A 19,405-nucleotide genomic window follows, 5' to 3' on the forward strand; every position below is an offset into this window, starting at 1 on the left:
GTAACCATTTCTTTCCTGAATAACTTCCAAACTAGTTGACCAGCTTCTGTAGTTTTCCCGCAAGATGATGAACTGAAGGTACAAAACTCCTATAAGTGTAATGAAAATTTTGCAGGCTTTAGGAGAGGTATTCCTGTAAAGAGCAGATTCATGTTAAAGATGAACAGCTTGCCTTGAGGTCTCCCTCTCTCCCTTCTTCCTATTTTTCTTTGCCTTTTCCCTCACTTCCCCCTCTTCCCCCCCTTACTTCCACCTACACAATTCCCTTGCATATTTCCCATTTACATGAGACTTCAAAGTGACTTGATTCAGTTCATGAACCAGTAGAATAGAAAATATGTATTTATTATATATATAAAATAATGAGAAATAATATTAAAAATATATATATACTTTCTGTAGTTTTAATTTGCTTGCCTCCTATGTGATTCAGGTCTCAGAGTTACCTCTGTCCCAGGTAACTGACAGAAATGTGCATTGAAAAGTGGGGAGGAAGAGATATGTGGGGGACACAGGGCTTCCCCTGTCAGCAGAAGGGAGTTCCTAATTTGAGTCAGACTCAAACTTCAGTCTTTAAGTCCTTACAGATCTGCCGCATGAGCATACTACCCTGTAGAGGAAAAGAGTATTAATGTCATACTGGAACTTTAGTGGCAGGAAAAGGGTCGGTCAGAGCTCCCACTTTCTGAGACATCCAAAGCAATCATCCTTCAGATACTAATCTAAGATTCATCATAAAATCCCATCACCAACTAACTAAACTAATTTTAATTTTACTACCTCTTTATTTGGCCATTTTCTCGTTAGTGTGATAACCTTGCAGTCTCAACCCCACTAATGAACATTTTTTTCAAAGTACCCTTGCTCTATATGAATAATAAGTCATCCAACCCCCTCTCATGGGTTTCTCATGTTGATGGATCAGTACCTGCCCTCAGTCTTTACCACACATGCAGATTTAAAAAAAAAAATTCAATCCTTTTTGTTGCTTTGACATGCAGTCTTTTTCAGAAGTGTGCCTTGAAGTTTAAAAATGACCACTTAGTAGTTTCAGTTCTTATTAGTGTGATGAAACTTTCTTGTAATGAGCAGCTGTTTATTTTTTCTCTCTGCTTATAATCAGAAGTGGTGTCCAAGAATGAAAAATAGTTACAAAGATGCCATTCTGACTCTTAAGACAACCTGAGGAGCTCCTTCAGAACTCACTTGGGGAGCTTACATGGACTCTTTTTCATCAGCAAGATGTTCACTGAATCTTTATCCATCAAAGTTTGAACTGTGAGCTGAAGTTGAAAAAAATCAGGAGTGGCAGAAATCAGTGCTAGCACTACTGATGATACAGTTGACTTACCCTCTAAAAAGACAGCTGAGTGTACTCTTCAATAAAGTGTGGGTATTTATCTTATTGTAGCTGAAAAATCAGTGAAGCACTGGAATTTTTGGAATCCTGAATGCACTATAACTGAGTTTGACTTCAGTCCATGCAAAGAAAGGGCAATTACTAAGAGAGATTTAGTGGCTTCCAAACACATTCCCATTAATTCTGCTGTCTTCAGATGTTTGTATAGAGCAGCTTACATGGCTCTTTCATATAGACTTATAGGAAATAGAAATTAAATTAGTGATGTCAGACAATTACTGGCCAGATTTTTAAGTTTCTTGCTAGTTTTGTGCTTTCTACAGACATAGTGGCATTATTTGTTCTTTCACCTTGTTGTCAGGATAGATGAAGATTTTGTCATCAAGCATTCTCTTTAATTTTTACTGGTTCCCCCTTCTACTGTTCTGAGTGTCACTTTACAGTTTATAGTATTAACATAGCATAGTATTTGTCCCTGCCACAAAACATTAGCTTTCAAAATATAAAGCAAAGGCTGAAAGATGCATATGAACAGACTGGCAGAAATAGACAAGGAAATAATGTGATTGGTATTATTGGTGGGCCTGTGATGCTGAGGGATAACAGAATTGGAAGAAATGTTTAGAAAGAAAATAAGTTGGCTTTGAGGATATTTATAAGAAACTTTTTAGAAGGAAATAAATGTAATTTCTGTGTTTAGAAGCAGTTAATGGAGGTAGTAACACTAAATCCCATGAGCTGATACTAAACCCAGCAGGGCTGGAAGCTGGATAAATGCCCTCCCAGAATTTAAGAATTATGGATAGAAACTGTTCTCCCTATTTTAAAGAATATTTAGGAAACAACTTTTTACAGATTGTAGTTTAAAGAAACAAGGCCTTTTGCCCATGAGGTTTTAGAAGTGATCTTACTATTCTTGTGATCCTTATTTTACATTATTTCTTACTATCCTGGGAAAACAGCAATAGGAGTTTCTGCAATTGTTTTTCTTTTTTTGGGTTTGCAAAGTCTGCCATCTTTTTTTGAGATGTTGGCACATTATCTGATAGAAGGAAAATAAATTAAAAGATCACTCCAAAGAGCAACATGAAAAAGGCTGAGTAAGCTATACAACATCTAAATTTTTTTTACTACCTGTTAATTATAGTTGGAATTAATAGAAGTGACAGTTTGTGTTTTACTTGTATGTCTTTTGTATACGTCACATCATTCTCTGTGTCTTCATCAGGTGTGAGGTAGCATTGAACTCACTTAAAATACTTAATAGGGTTTAGATTCTTAACATAGTAAGGAAGAAGTAGCTGTATAGGCACTATGTACTGGAAGAGGGGAGAATTAGGATACTGTGCCAAGAAAGGCCAGGCAACTGGATGCATTTCATGGGTGCAGTGAAACAACAGCACTCAGTGCTGAAGCAGTTAACAGTACTGGCACTTAGGGCTTTTATAATTAGGCATTGGAGATAAAAGGGATGTTGCCAAGGCTAGTGGGCCTAAAATTAAACCAACCAGCTGTGTTTTAGTTTTAGCACATGTGAACGTGATGCAGATGTGAGCTGTACTTCTTTCAACTTTTTCTCCACAGCTCACTATGCTCTCTATTAGAATCTTGCTCTTTTACTATTTCTAGAAGCAGAATTCTTGTTATCATGAAATGAAGGAGATAGTAGATAAACAGATGAAAAATGGCATAAGCCCCAGTAAATGCTGCATCTATGAAGGGGCATACAGTGGAAAACTGTTTCCTCTCTTCTGCTGAAGCTGCTTAGGAACCTAACACTGTTTGTACCTGTTACCAAATTATTCATAAATAGAAAATGCATAAGCAGCTGCAGGGTCAGAACTCCTTTCTATTCTTCTCTGCTTAAATACCTCTGGTGTCATTAGCACTGGCTTTTTTTTTATTTTTTATTTTTTAATGTATTCTCACTCTCTCTCCTTCTCCTGTCTTTCTGTGGACAAGTAGTTCTTCCATTCACTTGAGTGCAGGAGCTTTACTGGAAGAATGGAAGAGGTTTTCAGTCAAGGATTTAATTACAGCTGCAAGGGGTGGAAATAATTGAGATCTCAATTCCCCTTAATTTTTGGGGGGTGGGTTTGTTTATTTGTTTGTTTGTTAATGGGTCTTGTTTTGTTTTGTTGGGGACTTTTCAGCTTCTTCTGTAGGTTCTTGTGCGCTGGCATTAGAGCATTAACTGAGTTCACAAATTAATTTAACTGCTGTTGTTGAGACTGAAAGTTTAGCTTCACCCTTACCTATCTCACAATCATAGGAATACTTCAGTGCTTGTTTCTGTTATCTTCCCTGAATGCATGCACAAAAATATCTACTGATTTCAGCTTTCTCTGGGATTAAGTTAAACCTGAATAATTTAGAAGTTGTCCTCTGAAATTTAGGAGACCAATGTGAACCAGCCTCCATCGCAGCTTGTCTGTCACCTTAGCACATCTGACAATGGTAGTTACCAGTTGGTTTCCTGCTACTGCAGCTGCTGTAAACAGAAGAGGAATTGGGTCATGAAGACTCAGATTGCCTCTTTCCCATGGGAGCAACTGAGCTGTTTTGGGAGGAGCTTTTCAAGAGCTTCCAGGCTGGGGCAGGACTCAATGGAGCTGCAGAATCCTCAGACAGGTTCTGGTAGAGTCCTAGGGCGGGCAGAGGGTTTTCTGAAGATTGCTGCTCTTCAGGAAGATGTGGAGTGAAGGAGGATTTAAACGTCCCCCCTGCAGGGACATTGGCTATAGAGGGGTCTGGCTTCTATGTAAGTTTTATTTCTCTGATCTAGTTAGAGAGTCTTCTGTTTGAAAAGGTGAATGTTCAGATTTTTATTCTGATCAAATTTGGCCTTTTTGGTTTTTCTAGAGCTCTAAAGAGGCTTTAGGCCTCCTTAGGGAAAAATTGTTCTAGGAAGAGCTCTATATCAATCTATCCCATGACATGGCTGAAAAAACAAACAAACAAAAACGAAAGAAAGGAACTTATACTTAAATCAAAGGAAAATAATGATTAAAATAAATTATTTAGGGCTTTTTATTTTCCAGTAAAATAAAAAGTTTTCCAAAGTGAATATAATCATTACTCTAAAAACCAAGGTTTGTAAGCAAAGCAAAACTTTTAACCCTATCACCTCACTGAGAAATTAGGATCTAAGAGGAGCTGAAGTTAAAGCAAGTTGTGGTTTTACACTCCTTGGAAGTTCAGGAACAGCTCCAGCTGAGCTGGGCCGTGCTGTCTTCGTGAGGGAGAAGCAGCTGTGTTTCTCTGTGCTTGTATGTTTAGTCTTTCCCCTGTGTTTGGCTTTGGCCTAGTAAGTGTTACAGAAACTAAGAAAGCTGGAGTTCCAGCTGTTTGAACTTTCCAGGGCTTGTTCCCTTCTTGGGTTAGTTCCCCTCTGTTCTTTTTTCCACTGCTGTGTGACCACTTCTATGGTATTAATTTTTGTGCACAGGACCCAATTTAGGTTGAATGGGGCTTTGACAAAATCTGGTAGCTACAGAAAAGAATCCTTCTAAACAGACTAAGTTTTTTGAGGTCTTAGTATTAATCCTCGCTGAGCTGTAAAGTCCATTCTGGGTAAGGAGAAGTAGTACCTGCTTTTACAGAACTAGAATAATCCATTCTTCCCATTATGAATATGACAGGTTGTGTCCTAAACAGCCTTTACTCTCCCCTATAGTAGGACTGATTGGTTTTCCTCTAAAGTTGTGTGAAACCACAGATGGAGACACTGTTCTGGTCATGAAGTGGTATAAGTCACTATGCTTAGCTTTGTTCTGAATTTTTGCTTTGAGAAAAATGATCCAGCCTGAGCAGTCTCTCAAGCACCCAGCAGTCAGTAAGTTTGGGGAGGATTTGAAGATGAATTCCTAGCCAGCTGCAGGTGGATAGAATGCAGCTGCTGGAGAGAGCATCTGGTGCTTTTGTGTGTTTTTTTCTTTGGCTCTTGATAGAGATCACCTATTTCTGTTTTGTTGGGTTTTTTCTGACAACGTTATGAGTAAGTATTCACCTAGACTGTAAGCCTCTTCAACTGAGGTCCTATTTTTATCTCATATGTATCTGGTAGAATTTTCAATAATATAAAACCAAGTTAGGAGTAAAAGTGCCACAGTAGCTCAGAGTTTCAAGGCTTGTACCCTCACAAGGCTGGCATGCTACCAGCCTGTTGAAAATCTCTTGTACCATACCTTGTGTGAGCCAGTTGTAAAGGTTTTCTGGAAGAAACTCTGCATTTTTTAAAGTAACTATTTAAGACTTATGTTGAACTTGGGATTTCCTCCACAGAACTAGCCTCCAGCAGGTAAGTGTATTGGTCTGGAAGTGGGTCCTGACAAAGAAAAAAAACAGAGAATTATTTTAAAACCACAGTCTTGTATGATTATGTGACAGCAAGGTTAGAGTTCTTCACAGTATTCCCTCAATTTCCTTTCCTAATCATAACTGTATTGATCTAATAATTGTAACATCCACCTGATAGAATTACATTTTCTTTTGGACAGTTCGTAATTACTAACCAACATTTTTTAGATATTAATTCCTTTTTTCTTTTAGTTTTCTTTGGGTTCGGCTTTCTTTTTAATCTCTTCTTCATCTTGCACATTAACTTGACAAATACTATTGCTGACAGAGCTGGAAAACATTCCAGAGCATTTTGTCATGGTGCTAGTTTTCTCATGGTCTCTCACAGCTAATCTTTGCTTCTTTGCTTTCAGACACTGCCCCCCACACAAACACAAAATAAAGTACCTATTTTCATATGAAGAAATTTATGACAGATTATGCCAGGGACCTCTGCCAGCCATCAAACTTAATATATGGCACTTTCAAATCATACATTAAAAAAAAAAATACCTCAACAATCTGCAAAGCATTTTGAAACTGCATGCTGTTCTATGCCATTTCCAATTTCAATTTCTCAGATGTCTATTTTACCACAGATTGTATTTGGGTTTTGGGATTTGTTATTTAATCAGGAGTAACAGCAAGCTAAGTGCACTGTAGAGTGTAGAAATTAAATCAGGGAAATTTCCCTTCCCAGAAACTCCTTAGTCCTTCAGTGCAATACTGATGAAAGATGCTATTGTACTTTGCTGCTGTGTGTGTTGCAACATATGCTATTGTGGTAACTTTTGGTATCAGAACAAAATTATTTAAACAATTTCGGAAACTCAAGAAAATGCAGATGCAGAATAACTGTCAAAATCAAGAACCAGTTACTCTGCCAGGGAGGAAAGTGCCACTATTGCATAAATTAATTTCTTATTTATTATTGCACTGTAATTCATTAAGGTTTTGGTCTTCCATTAAGGTAGGTTGTGTAGAAAAGCACATGAAAGTAACGTAGATATTTATATGAAAAGAACAGTAATGAATGGTAAAACATTCATTATTTCATGTTTTTCTGTTTTTATAAACATTGTTGTGAACATAGGGCAAGGGAAGTTTAAGGAGAAAACCCAGAAATTTTAGCCTACTGCTTTTTAGACTGCTATTTTAAACTAAATTTTCAGAATTGCTTTTTTTTTTTTTCCTTTGTACTATATCTGTGCTGCAAGCAGAGTATTTGGCTTTCTTAACAACATTAATGTTTGTATGTATTGTGAACATTCTGAATATTTTGACAAAACACTCTACCAAAACTTAGAATAAAAGTCTCTTTTAACTGTAATAATGTAATAGAACAGTTATGTTAATATTTCCAGGAGACAAGAAAAACACAAGGATAGTCTCAACTCATTACCCTTACAATGAGATTTCTGTAGCAATTTCCACAGAGGACTGGCCATTATAGTGTTTTATAGTACTTTCAACAAATGAATGCCTTGCAGCAGTGTTTATGAATAATTACAGGGTTGTAATATAAAAATTTGAAAAGGCTTTAACCAAAAACAAAGTAGCAAATATACTTTTGTTAGAAATAATGCCCCTTAATTCAGTCTTTTAAGTGTATTTGTATCTTTAACTTGCAGAATATATGGAAACAGGAAATGCAAGTATTTCAGAGGAACGCCCACTGGAATGTGCAGAACATCAGTCTTGCGTTTTGTCCCCAGAAGTTCCTCCATCTCCAAAGGCTAAAAGTAAATATATGTTCTCTGTGAATGCAAAAGCTGTACTGAATTTCTTTTTAATATTAGCATCCATACAAATTTACAAAGTGAAAAAAAATCAAGAAGGTTATTGATATCAAGTATGTTTTTTTCTACCATGAATCACCTATCTTGACTGCAAACACTGTAATCCATGTCATGTAGAAAAACAAGGAACTGTATTCTCAGAAAGGACAAGTCACTAATGGATTACAGTGCACTGCATTGTATGATCTTAAATATTTTTAATTTATCTGACCTGATGCATTTAATAATCAAGTAAAACAAAAATACTAAATATGTTGAAATACTCTGCAGGTATTGTTCACATTCAAGTTAAAAATTGAATTTACTTAATCTCTCCCAATGAGAGCATCTACCAATTGTTTCACATTTGGAAGCCTCTTTCAAAGGTTACAAGCATACTGCTCTTCCATTCATCTTCTAACACAGCTTTCATGCACTGTGACAGTCACTTGTGTGCATGTGCTTTCATTTTATATTCTGATTCACTGTTTCCACACCACAGCCACTAAAACAGGGCATTTCCTGAGTGTGGTGTCTTTAATGAAAATCATCTTCCTGTAGAACCAAACCTGACTTCTGCCTTCAGTAATCACCCAGAATGAATGTAATTGACTGCTGGTAAATAACTAAGCCTGTTCTTGGTTTTGTTGTGTGAATTTTTTTGTGAATTGTTATGTGAATTATTTTGCTTGGTAGTGGTGGGGGTTTTTGTTGTTGGTTTGTTTTTGTTGGTTTTTTTTTTGGGGAGGGGAGTCTTTTGGAGTGGGTTGGGGTTTTTTAACATATTCTTTTTAACTCTCACTGGGAGAATTTTTATTCATGACAGAATGAAGGTTCCTGATGCATGTCAGATTGTAATCGTCACAGTGATAGTGAACAAATGCTGTAGTTCCAATAATATTTCCCTTTGGGGTACTTAACACATATGTGGTATGTGAAAATAAATAGTTCCTTTGAGATTAGCAGGATTGTGAAGCCAACTACCATATGCAATAGAAATGTCTGTCCTGAAATTAAGTAGCAAGCATATTTAAAATATGTTTTACTTTTTAACAATAAGGTCATGATCACACATTCCTTGTTTCCTCTTACAACGTATAAATAATGTAAAACATGCTAGCTGTCTTGCTTGTCTATTGTGCAATCTGATAGTAAAAGAAGAGAAATTGTACTCGATGGTGCTTCCCATCCATCTGTCTGCCATTCACTGACAATCTAATTTCAGATAATTTAAACCAACTTTGGAAGAGAGATAGTATCAATTAGCTTTCTGTGACTTTCATGAAAGTAGAGAGCTGGATAGAGGCAAAAGACCCTAATTAGTACCTGCCCTGAAAGAAATAGGCAAAATCTGTCTTTTATGTATTTTGGCTGCAATCAGTCAGTCAATTAGTGCACTCTCACCCAGGCCAGTCCAGTTTTGTCCCACAGAACTCATTCTTGCCCAGTAAGAAATACTGAAGGCCATATGTGGAAGAATGTGGGACAGGGGACATGAACATAGTTGTGTAGGAAGCAGTAGTTCTGTTTCTTTATAGCACACTGTATCATGATTTTAGAATAGTTTTTAATATTTAGGTATTTTACTTACAACTTTTAGTTATAATATTAATCTGGAATAATTTCAATTTTCTAATTAAAAAGCAGAATATAAATAAATCTGATTATATTTCTGCTTAATTTACAAGTTTCATGCAAAGCTACCATTGACTAAGAGTTGCAAGAGTTTCGAATGCAAAATTTCAGTTAGATTTTAAAAAACAATTAATTAATTAACAACTTCTGTTCTTGTCCCTGACAATCTTGGTAATAACTGGCCATGATTATACTTTAACCATATTTTTGAGTATTTATGTTTACTTAGCATAGCAAAGAGTAACTATGAAGAAAATGAAACAAACAGAGCTCTAGACCAAGCAGTGGATTTGTCAGTGGGATTTTTAGTTATGTGAGTGTACTTAAGTCTGTTTTATGTATGCTGAGCTTAATATGCTCACTCTGGTTTTCCTTTTCAGCATTTTATTTCCAAAGATGGAATAACATGGAAGCATCTGTATTCTATCAAGTCTAAACACTACAGTTTCCACCAATATGACTGTTGTAAACCTAGTTTATACAAGGGGTTTCTTCCTTGCTCCTGGAAACTTGTGGCTTATTAATTTTTCATTGCTATTACTAGAGGTAGCTGTGCAACAGACACACAGTACTTAATCAGAACCCAGTGTGGTTGATCATAATGAGTAGCTTTTCAGTCTGGGGAGGCCTTGCTGCTGCCAGTGGATTATTTGCAGAATGGTTAGCACTCAGTGATTCTAGTACTTATTACTACCACTATTTCCAACAGTGGTCCTCAGTATAGCATATAAAGCCTATTGTCTTACTGTTCTGGTAGATTTCCTAAGTAAAGAAATCTGATAAATTACAGAGAAACCATGAAATACAATGCAGAATGCACTAAATGTGGATTTCTGATAGACTGTTGTAGGGAGGCACGTTTTAAACGTGTAGAGTTTGCCCAGTATATTCTTCCACCATTCCATTTCATCCTGGGAGAGTTAGCAAGAATTATTCATGAAGCATAGCTGCTTTGATGGATTCTTAGTCATTCACAGTTTACGGAGCTTATGTAGTGTATTAATTAATTACGGCAGCAAACATGAATCTGATGCAGAGTACGGGATATTGATTTTGTATGTTTGTAGAAACTTTCCTTTCCTGGATTGATTTAACATTCTTGCACAGTTGCTATTTCTATGAATTTTCAGGATTAGAAAACAGAGAAAGGGTAAGTATATATTCATCCTAATTAAATGCAAGGTATAGGGCAATGCAGAAGTATGTAGATTGCCTCTAGCAAATTTCCAGCCTGGAGTAAGTTGCCGTGATTTTTGAGCAGAGAATGGTGCATGAAGATCATTGTTTAGAAGATAAGGTGTGGAAAATAACAGATACTCAATAAAGTTTAAAGAATGTGCATTTCCTTTTTAGGCATAAATTACCCTGATATTCTAATTATTGACTAATGGTGTGTCTGTTTTTAAAGGTGAAGCTGTGACTGGAGAATTATCAAAGCTCTTAGATGAAATCAAATTGTGCCAAGAAAAGGAATACTCTTTTGAAGATCTGTCTCATACACTATCAGACCATTATCTGGAAAATTTTAGTAAAGTATCAGAGGAAGATCTTATGACCAGTGGAAGCCAAACCAAGCTTAATGTAGTAAGTAAGATGGGATACAAGGACAATATATTCAGTTACATCTGATTTATTTATGGCACATTCAAGAAAGAAATAATAAAAGAGTGAGAATTGTCCAAGGTTAACATTATTATAAAAAATATAACATATGTTTCTTACAGATTTAGAATGTAATGTTCACTTCATTTCTCAAAGGTATTGCTTATCACACCTCAGAATGGCTTTTTACATCACCACTAATACATTCAGGTTACTTGTTTTGAGCATGGCAAGGGCTAGGAAGGTGAAATCAGTGGAGATCATGTTCAATACTATATTGAATCCTAAATATTAACAGAATCTGATCAGATATACCCCCCAAAGAACCAGCTAAATGTCCTAAGTTATTTTTCTTACACATTTTATTACTATATAGCTTTTTTGGTAACCTACAGGTATTGAAGACTGAATCTCTAATACAGGTTGTGATACTTCAGTAATTTCCAACTACAGTTGAAGATTACTTAATTGCTTCTAATATTATGAATAAAGTACTCTAGGATTCATTTTTTCTTTACTGTAACAAGGTGCTTTTTTTAATTGAATTCTCTTCCTCAGTATGTTTCCTGGTTTCAGCTGGTTTAGGCTTAAACTTAAACCATGACAATAAATGACTGTGATTGCCCATGGAATAAAGCAGACAACAAAGGAAAACTGCTAAGTTCTAAATTTCAGTTAACATTTTTCATAGGTTAAGAAAAATTATGCCTGCTTATGTGAGGAAAACCATGGCAAGTTAAAGACTTTCATGCTTTTGGAGGATTTATTACAACATAAATAGACAAAATGAGATTTACAAAGATAAATAGTAGCTGCCCTGAAATGCAGTAGATACTTTTGTGAGGTCCTTCTAGATGTTTGAGTGTTTAGATGCATAACTCATATTGAACTCAATTTGAACAAGATACTGATCCCATTTAAGCATTTTTAGACACTTGTCTAGTGTCTCTCTGAATTTAGGTGCTAACCGCTATTTAAATCTTCTCAGCTGCTGTTTTGCAGAAAATGTATTCCATGTAAATCTGTCTGCTCAGGCCTAAATGAAATACAATGTGAATAGAAAGTATTCAGACACTAAATCTGTAATTTCTGTGACAGGGAAATATAAATGTAAATTAGGTAATATATATTTTTGATGTTTCATATATTTTATATTGAACTAGATGTAGAAATAAATTTTCAAAACTGGGGACTGTTTGAAGCATTTTATGGTGCTTTCCTGCTGGGGTATCCAGCTTTGTTTTTAGAGAAAACTGTAGTCAGGATGATGAGTGTGCACTCCCATATGAAGTTAGGATGGAAGGCAGAACATGCTTTCCCCTGCAGTAAACCCAGCTATACAGATCTGTATGGAGAGCACTCTTTGCTGTGATGTGAGATTTTTTCCTGTTTTTTCTAAAGCATCTACAATTTTTAATGTATTTTAGGGTTATTCAGTCTGTTCAGTTGCTACCTGGCTGCCTTACATAAAAAAAAGGAAGTTGCTTCCATTTTTGACACAATGTCTTCTAATTATGGACAGGTACTGCCTTCCTTTTATGTTTAGGCTCCCTGTGTAGTACATGGGTGATATGAAAACTCATATGCTCTGTAAGGGGTCATGAAAGTAATTTAGAAAAAGCACTAACGTGAAGAGAAATGTTTAGCTCTGCAAATGATTACAAAGGTGAATGCTGCCAAACTGCTCTGGGGGCAGGACCAGCAAGCGTAGTCAAGGAAGATGTGTGACAGTACGGTGATGGTTGAAGAGACTTAAATGAATATTTATGTATAAGAACATGAAGATACAGAGAGAAAGAAGTGAACATGTATATAGATGTGGAGAGTCAGAAATAGATTCCTTGGATATGTGTTAAAGAAGAGAGATTCTTGCAGCTTCTTCTGACTTAAGTTTTCTCTTCCATGGGAAGCTTCTGTAAGAATTCTGTAAGTTTAAGTGGGATCTTATCTGTTGTCTGCATTTCTTCAACTCACATTTGTTTCTACTGCACATGCCAAGACCCTTTGGAAGTATGGGCAGCACAGGACATCCTATGGAGTCTGTCTGGAGCAGACTCTTTCTGCCTGCTGGACTGAGTGTTGCCTTTCTCTGTTACCAGCTCCAACAGAGGGCTGGAACCACACCTGTTGTGCTTTCATGAAGAAGCGGTTACTTCAGGTTCAAATCAGCAGATTTTCCCTAACTTTCATTGCTGGCTGTGCTGGCATCAGCTCTGAAGAGGTGTAGAAATTAGGTCCCTGTTGATAATGTGGTGCCATTTGCTGAACAAATGTTGATTCCAGAGACAATGACAGTTTAAGGATTTTCAACATCTTGTAGTTCAACAATCTGAAAAGTTTCCAAATCCCAAGTTGGGCATCTTTGTGACCCTTAGGGAGATTCTGCAAAGGCACTGGCTGCTTGAAGACATCTGCATTTTTTGCATCATGCTATTTTTTAGAGAAATAGGAGGCCAAGACTGGGGAATTTCTGATTTGAATAGTAACTTGTGGATCATAAACTTAGGAAGCTGAAGCAAGGAGCATCAGGAGCCACCTCCTGAGGATAGCATAGGCTTGGGAAAGAGAAGACCAGGAAGAAAAGCATTTCTTTCACAATTTCAAAGCTTTTTTTTAACAATTGGCTCTTTTCAAGAGGGCCAAAACAGCTGTGGTATTGCTCTGGCTGAATAAGGTTATGGTTGATTTGGGACTGGAGAAAGGAATGTCTGTCTATCCAGAATTCACAGCCTGGAATTCTGTCCTTAATTTTAACTGCCAACCTCTATTGTTTGAAACAGTGGGGCTCACAATTTTTGTTTAGTGTAAGGGTAGTGTGGATGCTTGCTTTTTAATGCAATGACAATAAAGGCTTCATCTGAAAAAGTGATATTCAGTTCTGTCCATGGCATAGGAGTGAGTTTCAACATTTGTTTTATAGTCTCCCAGATAAAGTACTGATCATCAGGCTGTGATCCCTTCTAGTATTGTTTCTGCATTGTACAGCCACTGGAAAAATACCAGTGCAATCTGGAGAGGAAGACTTTGGATGCCTTGTTCACAGGTACATTCTCTTCCCTTTCTGGTCTTAGGTGTCTTGCATTGTATGTTGCTCAGTGATACAGCACTTGCAGAATTCTATACTTTCTTTGAAAGAAGTGGGTTGGAAGTCTTTTAGGTGAAGGACAGAATTGAATCCATTCCTCCATTTGCTGTGTTATTAGACATGTTGTCATCCAACAACATAACAAGTTGTTCTGGAATGTTCGTAGTAAGGCCTACTAAGAAGTAAACTGCTTATTTTCATCAAATTTTTCATTGAAAACAATACATGTTTTTATTACTTTATATGTTTCTATTAGCCAGCTGTGTGATTTGTGACAAGGCATTAAAACCCCAGAGATTTATGTGCTTACAGTATTTTCAAGTCAAATAGGAAACAGTTTGCACAGCTCTGAAGTTAGGTGAAAAAGAACAAAAAGAAAAAAAATTAAAAGAAACTGTTGCATTCAGTCTTCTGAGTTACTAGTCCACTTTGACTCTTAAATTTCTTTGGGATGTGGAGGAGCTGACTAGGAAAATTGATGGTCAGGATCTTTGAGACTGGTAGGCATAATGTCTGGGAGAGGGAGAGTACAATGGAGGAGTAAGTAGAAGTAAGGACAGTAACAGTAGACCCATTGTGTAGACATGAATAGGAACAGATCTGGAGATGAGTGAAAATGTCCCCATGGGATGCTTCCCTTCCAAAAGTTGAAAAGGGAACTCTGACAGTAGAGCAGATTGTCTTAGCTTCCTGAATGAGAGGGAATGATTAATGAAGAGAGAGAAATGACTGAATGCTGAATAGCAGAAAGTCAGATGAGAGTAAGTTAATGTGATCTTTCAGTTTGAAGAGCATATTATAAAGAATAAACTAAGTCAAAGCTGCACTGGAAATGTCATAATTTAAAGGTTTTCTTTTGCCATTCTGGCTGTGTTTGGTGTGCTGTCATGCAAAATATTAATGCCATATTTCCTAGTCTGTTTTTATTGGTCTATGAAACATGTAAGTTACAACATACTGTGCAGCGAGCCCCTGTTCATTGTCTCCACAAAATTAAAGGGCAAATTGAACACAGTTTTGCAATTCTACTTCAGAGAGAGCTCCAAAATACATTCATACAGCTATGCATCATTTTAGTTGGAATTCCTGTTATTACTCAGTGACTTGTATGCTGGGTGGAGTTGACAGTCGATTCATAGATTTTTGCTTCCAGTTCCTGTCTTTGTTTTTCTGATTTTGGTCATTATGACTTGAATGTATTCTTTAGCTGACCTGTGTTTGCAAAGGCATGGAAAGCCCTGACTGGTGCTGCACAGGCAAACTGGGGAAGCTTTATACTTGTGTATTCCTCAGTGGCAACATATTATGGTTTTCCTATGTTCCCTAAATAAAAATCTTTCAAAAAAACTAGAATTCGATTGTTCAGTGAGTCAGAAAAGTAGCTCTGCTTCATAACATATTCCAGAAAACACGAGGTGGAAAAAGATATAGGAAAGTCCTTGATTTTAATCACAGTTCAGTTAACTAAGGTGTTTCCTTTTCAAGCTGAATTAAGTATGATTGCTGGCAAAATCAGCTTTTGACAATAAATTACAGCACTTACAGGTTTGTTGTTGTTCAGGAGTTTGTTTTGTTTTTAAGTATAATTTAAAAAAAAATATTTATTTTCCAATAGATGGCAGTCTGGTTCAGTAATTTCAAGAACAAAAGCAACCATCTTATATAACAGTTTCCCAACTTTTTTCTTTGCTGTATTAAAATTGTGCATTTTAATGCAATTGATAGTCCAAACTGCTTCAAAATGAACACCTTTAATTCCTCTAGGAGAAAAATTTATGAACCATCTTGACCTATGTTTAAACTACAAAGTAAAACATCAGGAATATATTTAGAAATGTATCATGGCAAAGATGTTACACACCAAGTGTGTGTGAATTCACCAGCCAGCAAGAAAATTTAAATAGGCATAATGTACAAAGCAAGGAGCCAGAAAAATTAGGTGTGTCAGGAAAATGAATAGAAGACTATTGAAGTATATTGTGAGGATCCTGAGCTCTGGCAAGAAAATTTCCGTAGGTTCCTCTAAGATCATTACCAGTTTCCTGTCAGGTGTGAGACTCCTGTGTATGTATTCCTGTATTCAGGAAAAATAATTCTAATTGTATTATTAAACTCGAAAATGCACCATCTTTATTGCAATGTATTTGCACATTGCTTTTCTTAAAAAAAATAATACCAGAAAATAATAATATGGACTTTTTGTACATGTAAGAAATTCCTATGTATATCAAGGAATAATTTACTTTTTACTTGCTTTGGACAGCCTGTGACTGCAAAATGAAAAGTGGAGATTAAGAACTTCTCCATTTTGTGTGTGTGTCTGTATATATTTGCTAGATGTATATGTTGGGTACAATAAATCTCAGACTTTTGTAAACTTGATGTTTTATTTGAAAAATATTTTCCTAAAATTGACTCTTAAAAAGGCTTCATCTTACTCTGTCTTGGAAAGTTTATTTCAGTCCTTATTTTGAAAATGTGGTTTTCTTTTCATGTGGAAACCATAACTATTCCATAATTTTTGAGAACCCCTGAGATTTTTTTGAACTAAAACTAATTTTAAAATGTGACACTTCAGTAGAACTGAAGCTCCAAATTGGAGTATATTCTTCAGAACAGTCTCTTTAATCTTGAGTAGTAGGTGATTGCTCGCAATCTTTGCTTTTGCATTTATGCTGTTGTGTTCAGAAGCATAATAAAAAAAATGTGTTATTGATTTTCAAGTGCAAATGAAATATCTTAGTCTTTGAATTTGTGACATGAGTTTAGATTAAAGAAACAGTTCCAGAGAGTTTTCTCTGTTCTTAAAAGCAGAGTATATGTTAAAGGATTTTGCTTAATTGTTGAGAAACTTAAGATGTCCCTAATTTATTTTTTTAAACTGAAGATAGTAAAACCATGTAGTAACTGCAGTACAGAGGGATTTCACAGAAGTGGCAGCAGCATATCTGTTTAAATTTAATGTGATTATATAATAGATAATAAAGTAATTATTAATTGATAATTGTAAGATATTTAAATTTAAACATGAGGAAAGGTTCTCTGTAGTCTCAGGGAAAAGATTTGGATTTCATCACAGGCATATATATGTCAGGTTCTGCTTAATTCTGTCATCCAGAGTGGGAAGTTGATACTTGTGCATGTTGAGAAAGTGGAAAAAATATACTTAAAAATATAATAATGTTGCTGAAAACAGTGATGGTACATATTCAAAGATACAATTTTTACTCTTATGCCAGAATATCAAGATAAGGCTATATAACAGCAGTAAAAATATAATTTTCTCTGGTTTATATCTGAGGAGAGATTCAAAAGCATAGAACTATGTGGTTTTGAAAGAAGTTGACTAAGAGCATATATTAGGGTGAATAAAATTCATGCATGGTTTTTCAGAAGTTATTCTGATTTTTTTTTCTCTAAGAAAAAGAACAGCTATTTTTTTATAAAAAGCACACTTTCTAAAAAAAATTCACAAAGTAATGAGTAGAACTTGTTGAAGCATATTGAAGTAAACTATTTAGTAGCACTATTCAAGAATGCTGTTTTAGTTTTTACTTTTAATATAACATCTAAATAAATGACTGGATAGAAATATAATAGCTAAGAGTGACCAAAAATGCTTGAGTAAAATAATTGCTGTCTTGAGCCTTTAAAAACACTGAACACTTGTGTGCATGCATTATTGAGAGAGGGGTATAAAATTTCACAGAACAATGATGATGAGCAAGCTAGAAGTATATACAATGGCTTACTAATCAGGATACATTAAAAACACATTCCAGAACAATTTTGGTTGTACTATTCATTAGGGAATAGTAAGATAATCAGGCCTGATTGTGTTGGGCTTCAAGGACAGAAACAGATACATTTTAAATAATTTAATATAGTAACATTTGCTGAATTTGATAATAAAGCTTCAATGTATTTTGCATGTATTAATGAGGTATTAAAAAAAAAGGGAGAGAATTGTACTGAGAGACAGTGTTTGGAAGATTGTTACTTTGATGCATTCCCTTTTTATAATAGTATTAGATAATTTAGGTATTGCCAAATTCTGAAGTTGCAAAAATTTTTGTATTAAGTTGCTCTTTCACCCAGTTCAGTTATGAATCCTATTTTGCAAGCATATACTGAATCTTATTTCTATGGGAAGTAAAAGTATGAAGGCCATCTCTCCCAGGATATGTAAACATAACTTTTTGAGATTGCCTTGTTGGAAAGGTCTACCCACTCTCTGAAGATAAGATTATATAACTTTAAAAATTGATTCTAAAAGCTACCACCCAACTAAAAACCATCTGCTACTCCCAATTTCTAGTGCTCACAGTAGTGTTTCCCACTGAGAACTGCTGTTGATGCTACTTTTTTCATTAACTATTTATAATGGACATCCAGTACTGAACATCCACTTGGTCAACATGGAATGATATACTTTCCATAAACTGCTTTACAAATGATTTCTACATTCTATTTAAACATGAGCTGGTGATTACAAAGAAGCAGAGGGAAACCAACTCGATACAATTTTTTCCCCCTTTTTTAGGCTACCTTTTAGGCTGTGGAGAGGAGTTCAGACATTTCAAATGTATCCTTTCCTAACCTGTGTTCTATGGCTATTAAAAAAGATTATATTCTGTATCTTTAGGTTGGGCTAGGCTTCAGCACAGTGTTGTAAAAATTTATGTTAGAGGGCTCCTAATAGCAGCTATATGGAACTCTATGCAGAATAATTTGCCTGGTATCATGTTTCACAGCCAACTGAATTAGCCTGCAGCTCCCTGCTGCTCTGATTTTGGGTAGAAGGATTGCTAGACAATCCTCCAGTGAGCTACACAGACCTACCCCATGAGAAAGCCAGTGCTTGTTTAAGAATATAAAATCTGAAAACATGACAACACTTACTATGATTTAAACTACATGGAGTTAAGTATAACTAGGGGAAGGTGCTGGCCAAACCACCAGTTCACTTAATCTGCATAAAAAAGTACCTACTCGTTTTTCCACTAGAATGATTTTCTGGAATGTTTAAGCAGTCTGTGCAATTATGTGTGTGTGGCAAATTGCTTGACTATCAGGTACTAGCAGGAAAATGGCTTACAGACAAATGCATCTCTCTTGCTGTTATGTGTTTATCTTGCAGTGGTGAAGCCTGAAGGTATCTAATCCTTTTGCTCCAGTCTGTCACATTGTTTACCACCATAACCCTGTATTGCTGTTTTGCAGAACCTGTACTCTAGACATAGGCATTTTCTTTTATTGGCCGAGTATATGTTTCCACTTATTCTTATGTGGTAAAATCTGACAGAGTAGAAACAAACAAATGCTTTGTGCACACCCTCCATAAGTTGCAATACTGCAGGCTTGTTCTTTCTTAAAGTTTTCCTTTTCCTGACTAAATGCTACTAATTGTAGCATTTTCAAGTTTATTTTTTATGTAAGTCTTTCCATGCTGCCAAGCACTTTGACTTGCCCTGCTGTGGACCATTTCATTTTAGCTAAATCTTTGACATAAGGATCTTGGATATGGGTTTAGAATTTTTTTCCATGTAAAGTAATTATAATACAAGCTTTTCACATCAAAGAGCTTGTTTGTCTTTATGGTTATAA

General features: G+C 35.7%; 1 protein-coding gene across 2 annotated transcripts in view; it reads left to right on the forward strand.

The window, feature by feature from the left end:
- ANKS1B (ankyrin repeat and sterile alpha motif domain containing 1B) overlaps positions 1-19,405 on the forward strand; it is a gene marked incomplete at its 5' end in the record, with an annotated part of 414,325 nt that overhangs the window by 68,078 nt on the left and 326,842 nt on the right. For both annotated transcript variants that reach the window (XM_083860540.1, XM_083860539.1), the window contains 2 exons: positions 7,330-7,440; positions 10,520-10,695. In XM_083860540.1, the coding sequence (XP_083716666.1) occupies positions 7,330-7,440; positions 10,520-10,695 (287 nt within the window). The remainder of the gene's footprint in view (positions 1-7,329; positions 7,441-10,519; positions 10,696-19,405) is intronic.

Source organism: Zosterops lateralis, assembly GCF_965231275.1.
Source record: "Zosterops lateralis genome assembly, chromosome: 4".
Classification (NCBI taxonomy): domain Eukaryota; kingdom Metazoa; phylum Chordata; class Aves; order Passeriformes; family Zosteropidae; genus Zosterops; species Zosterops lateralis.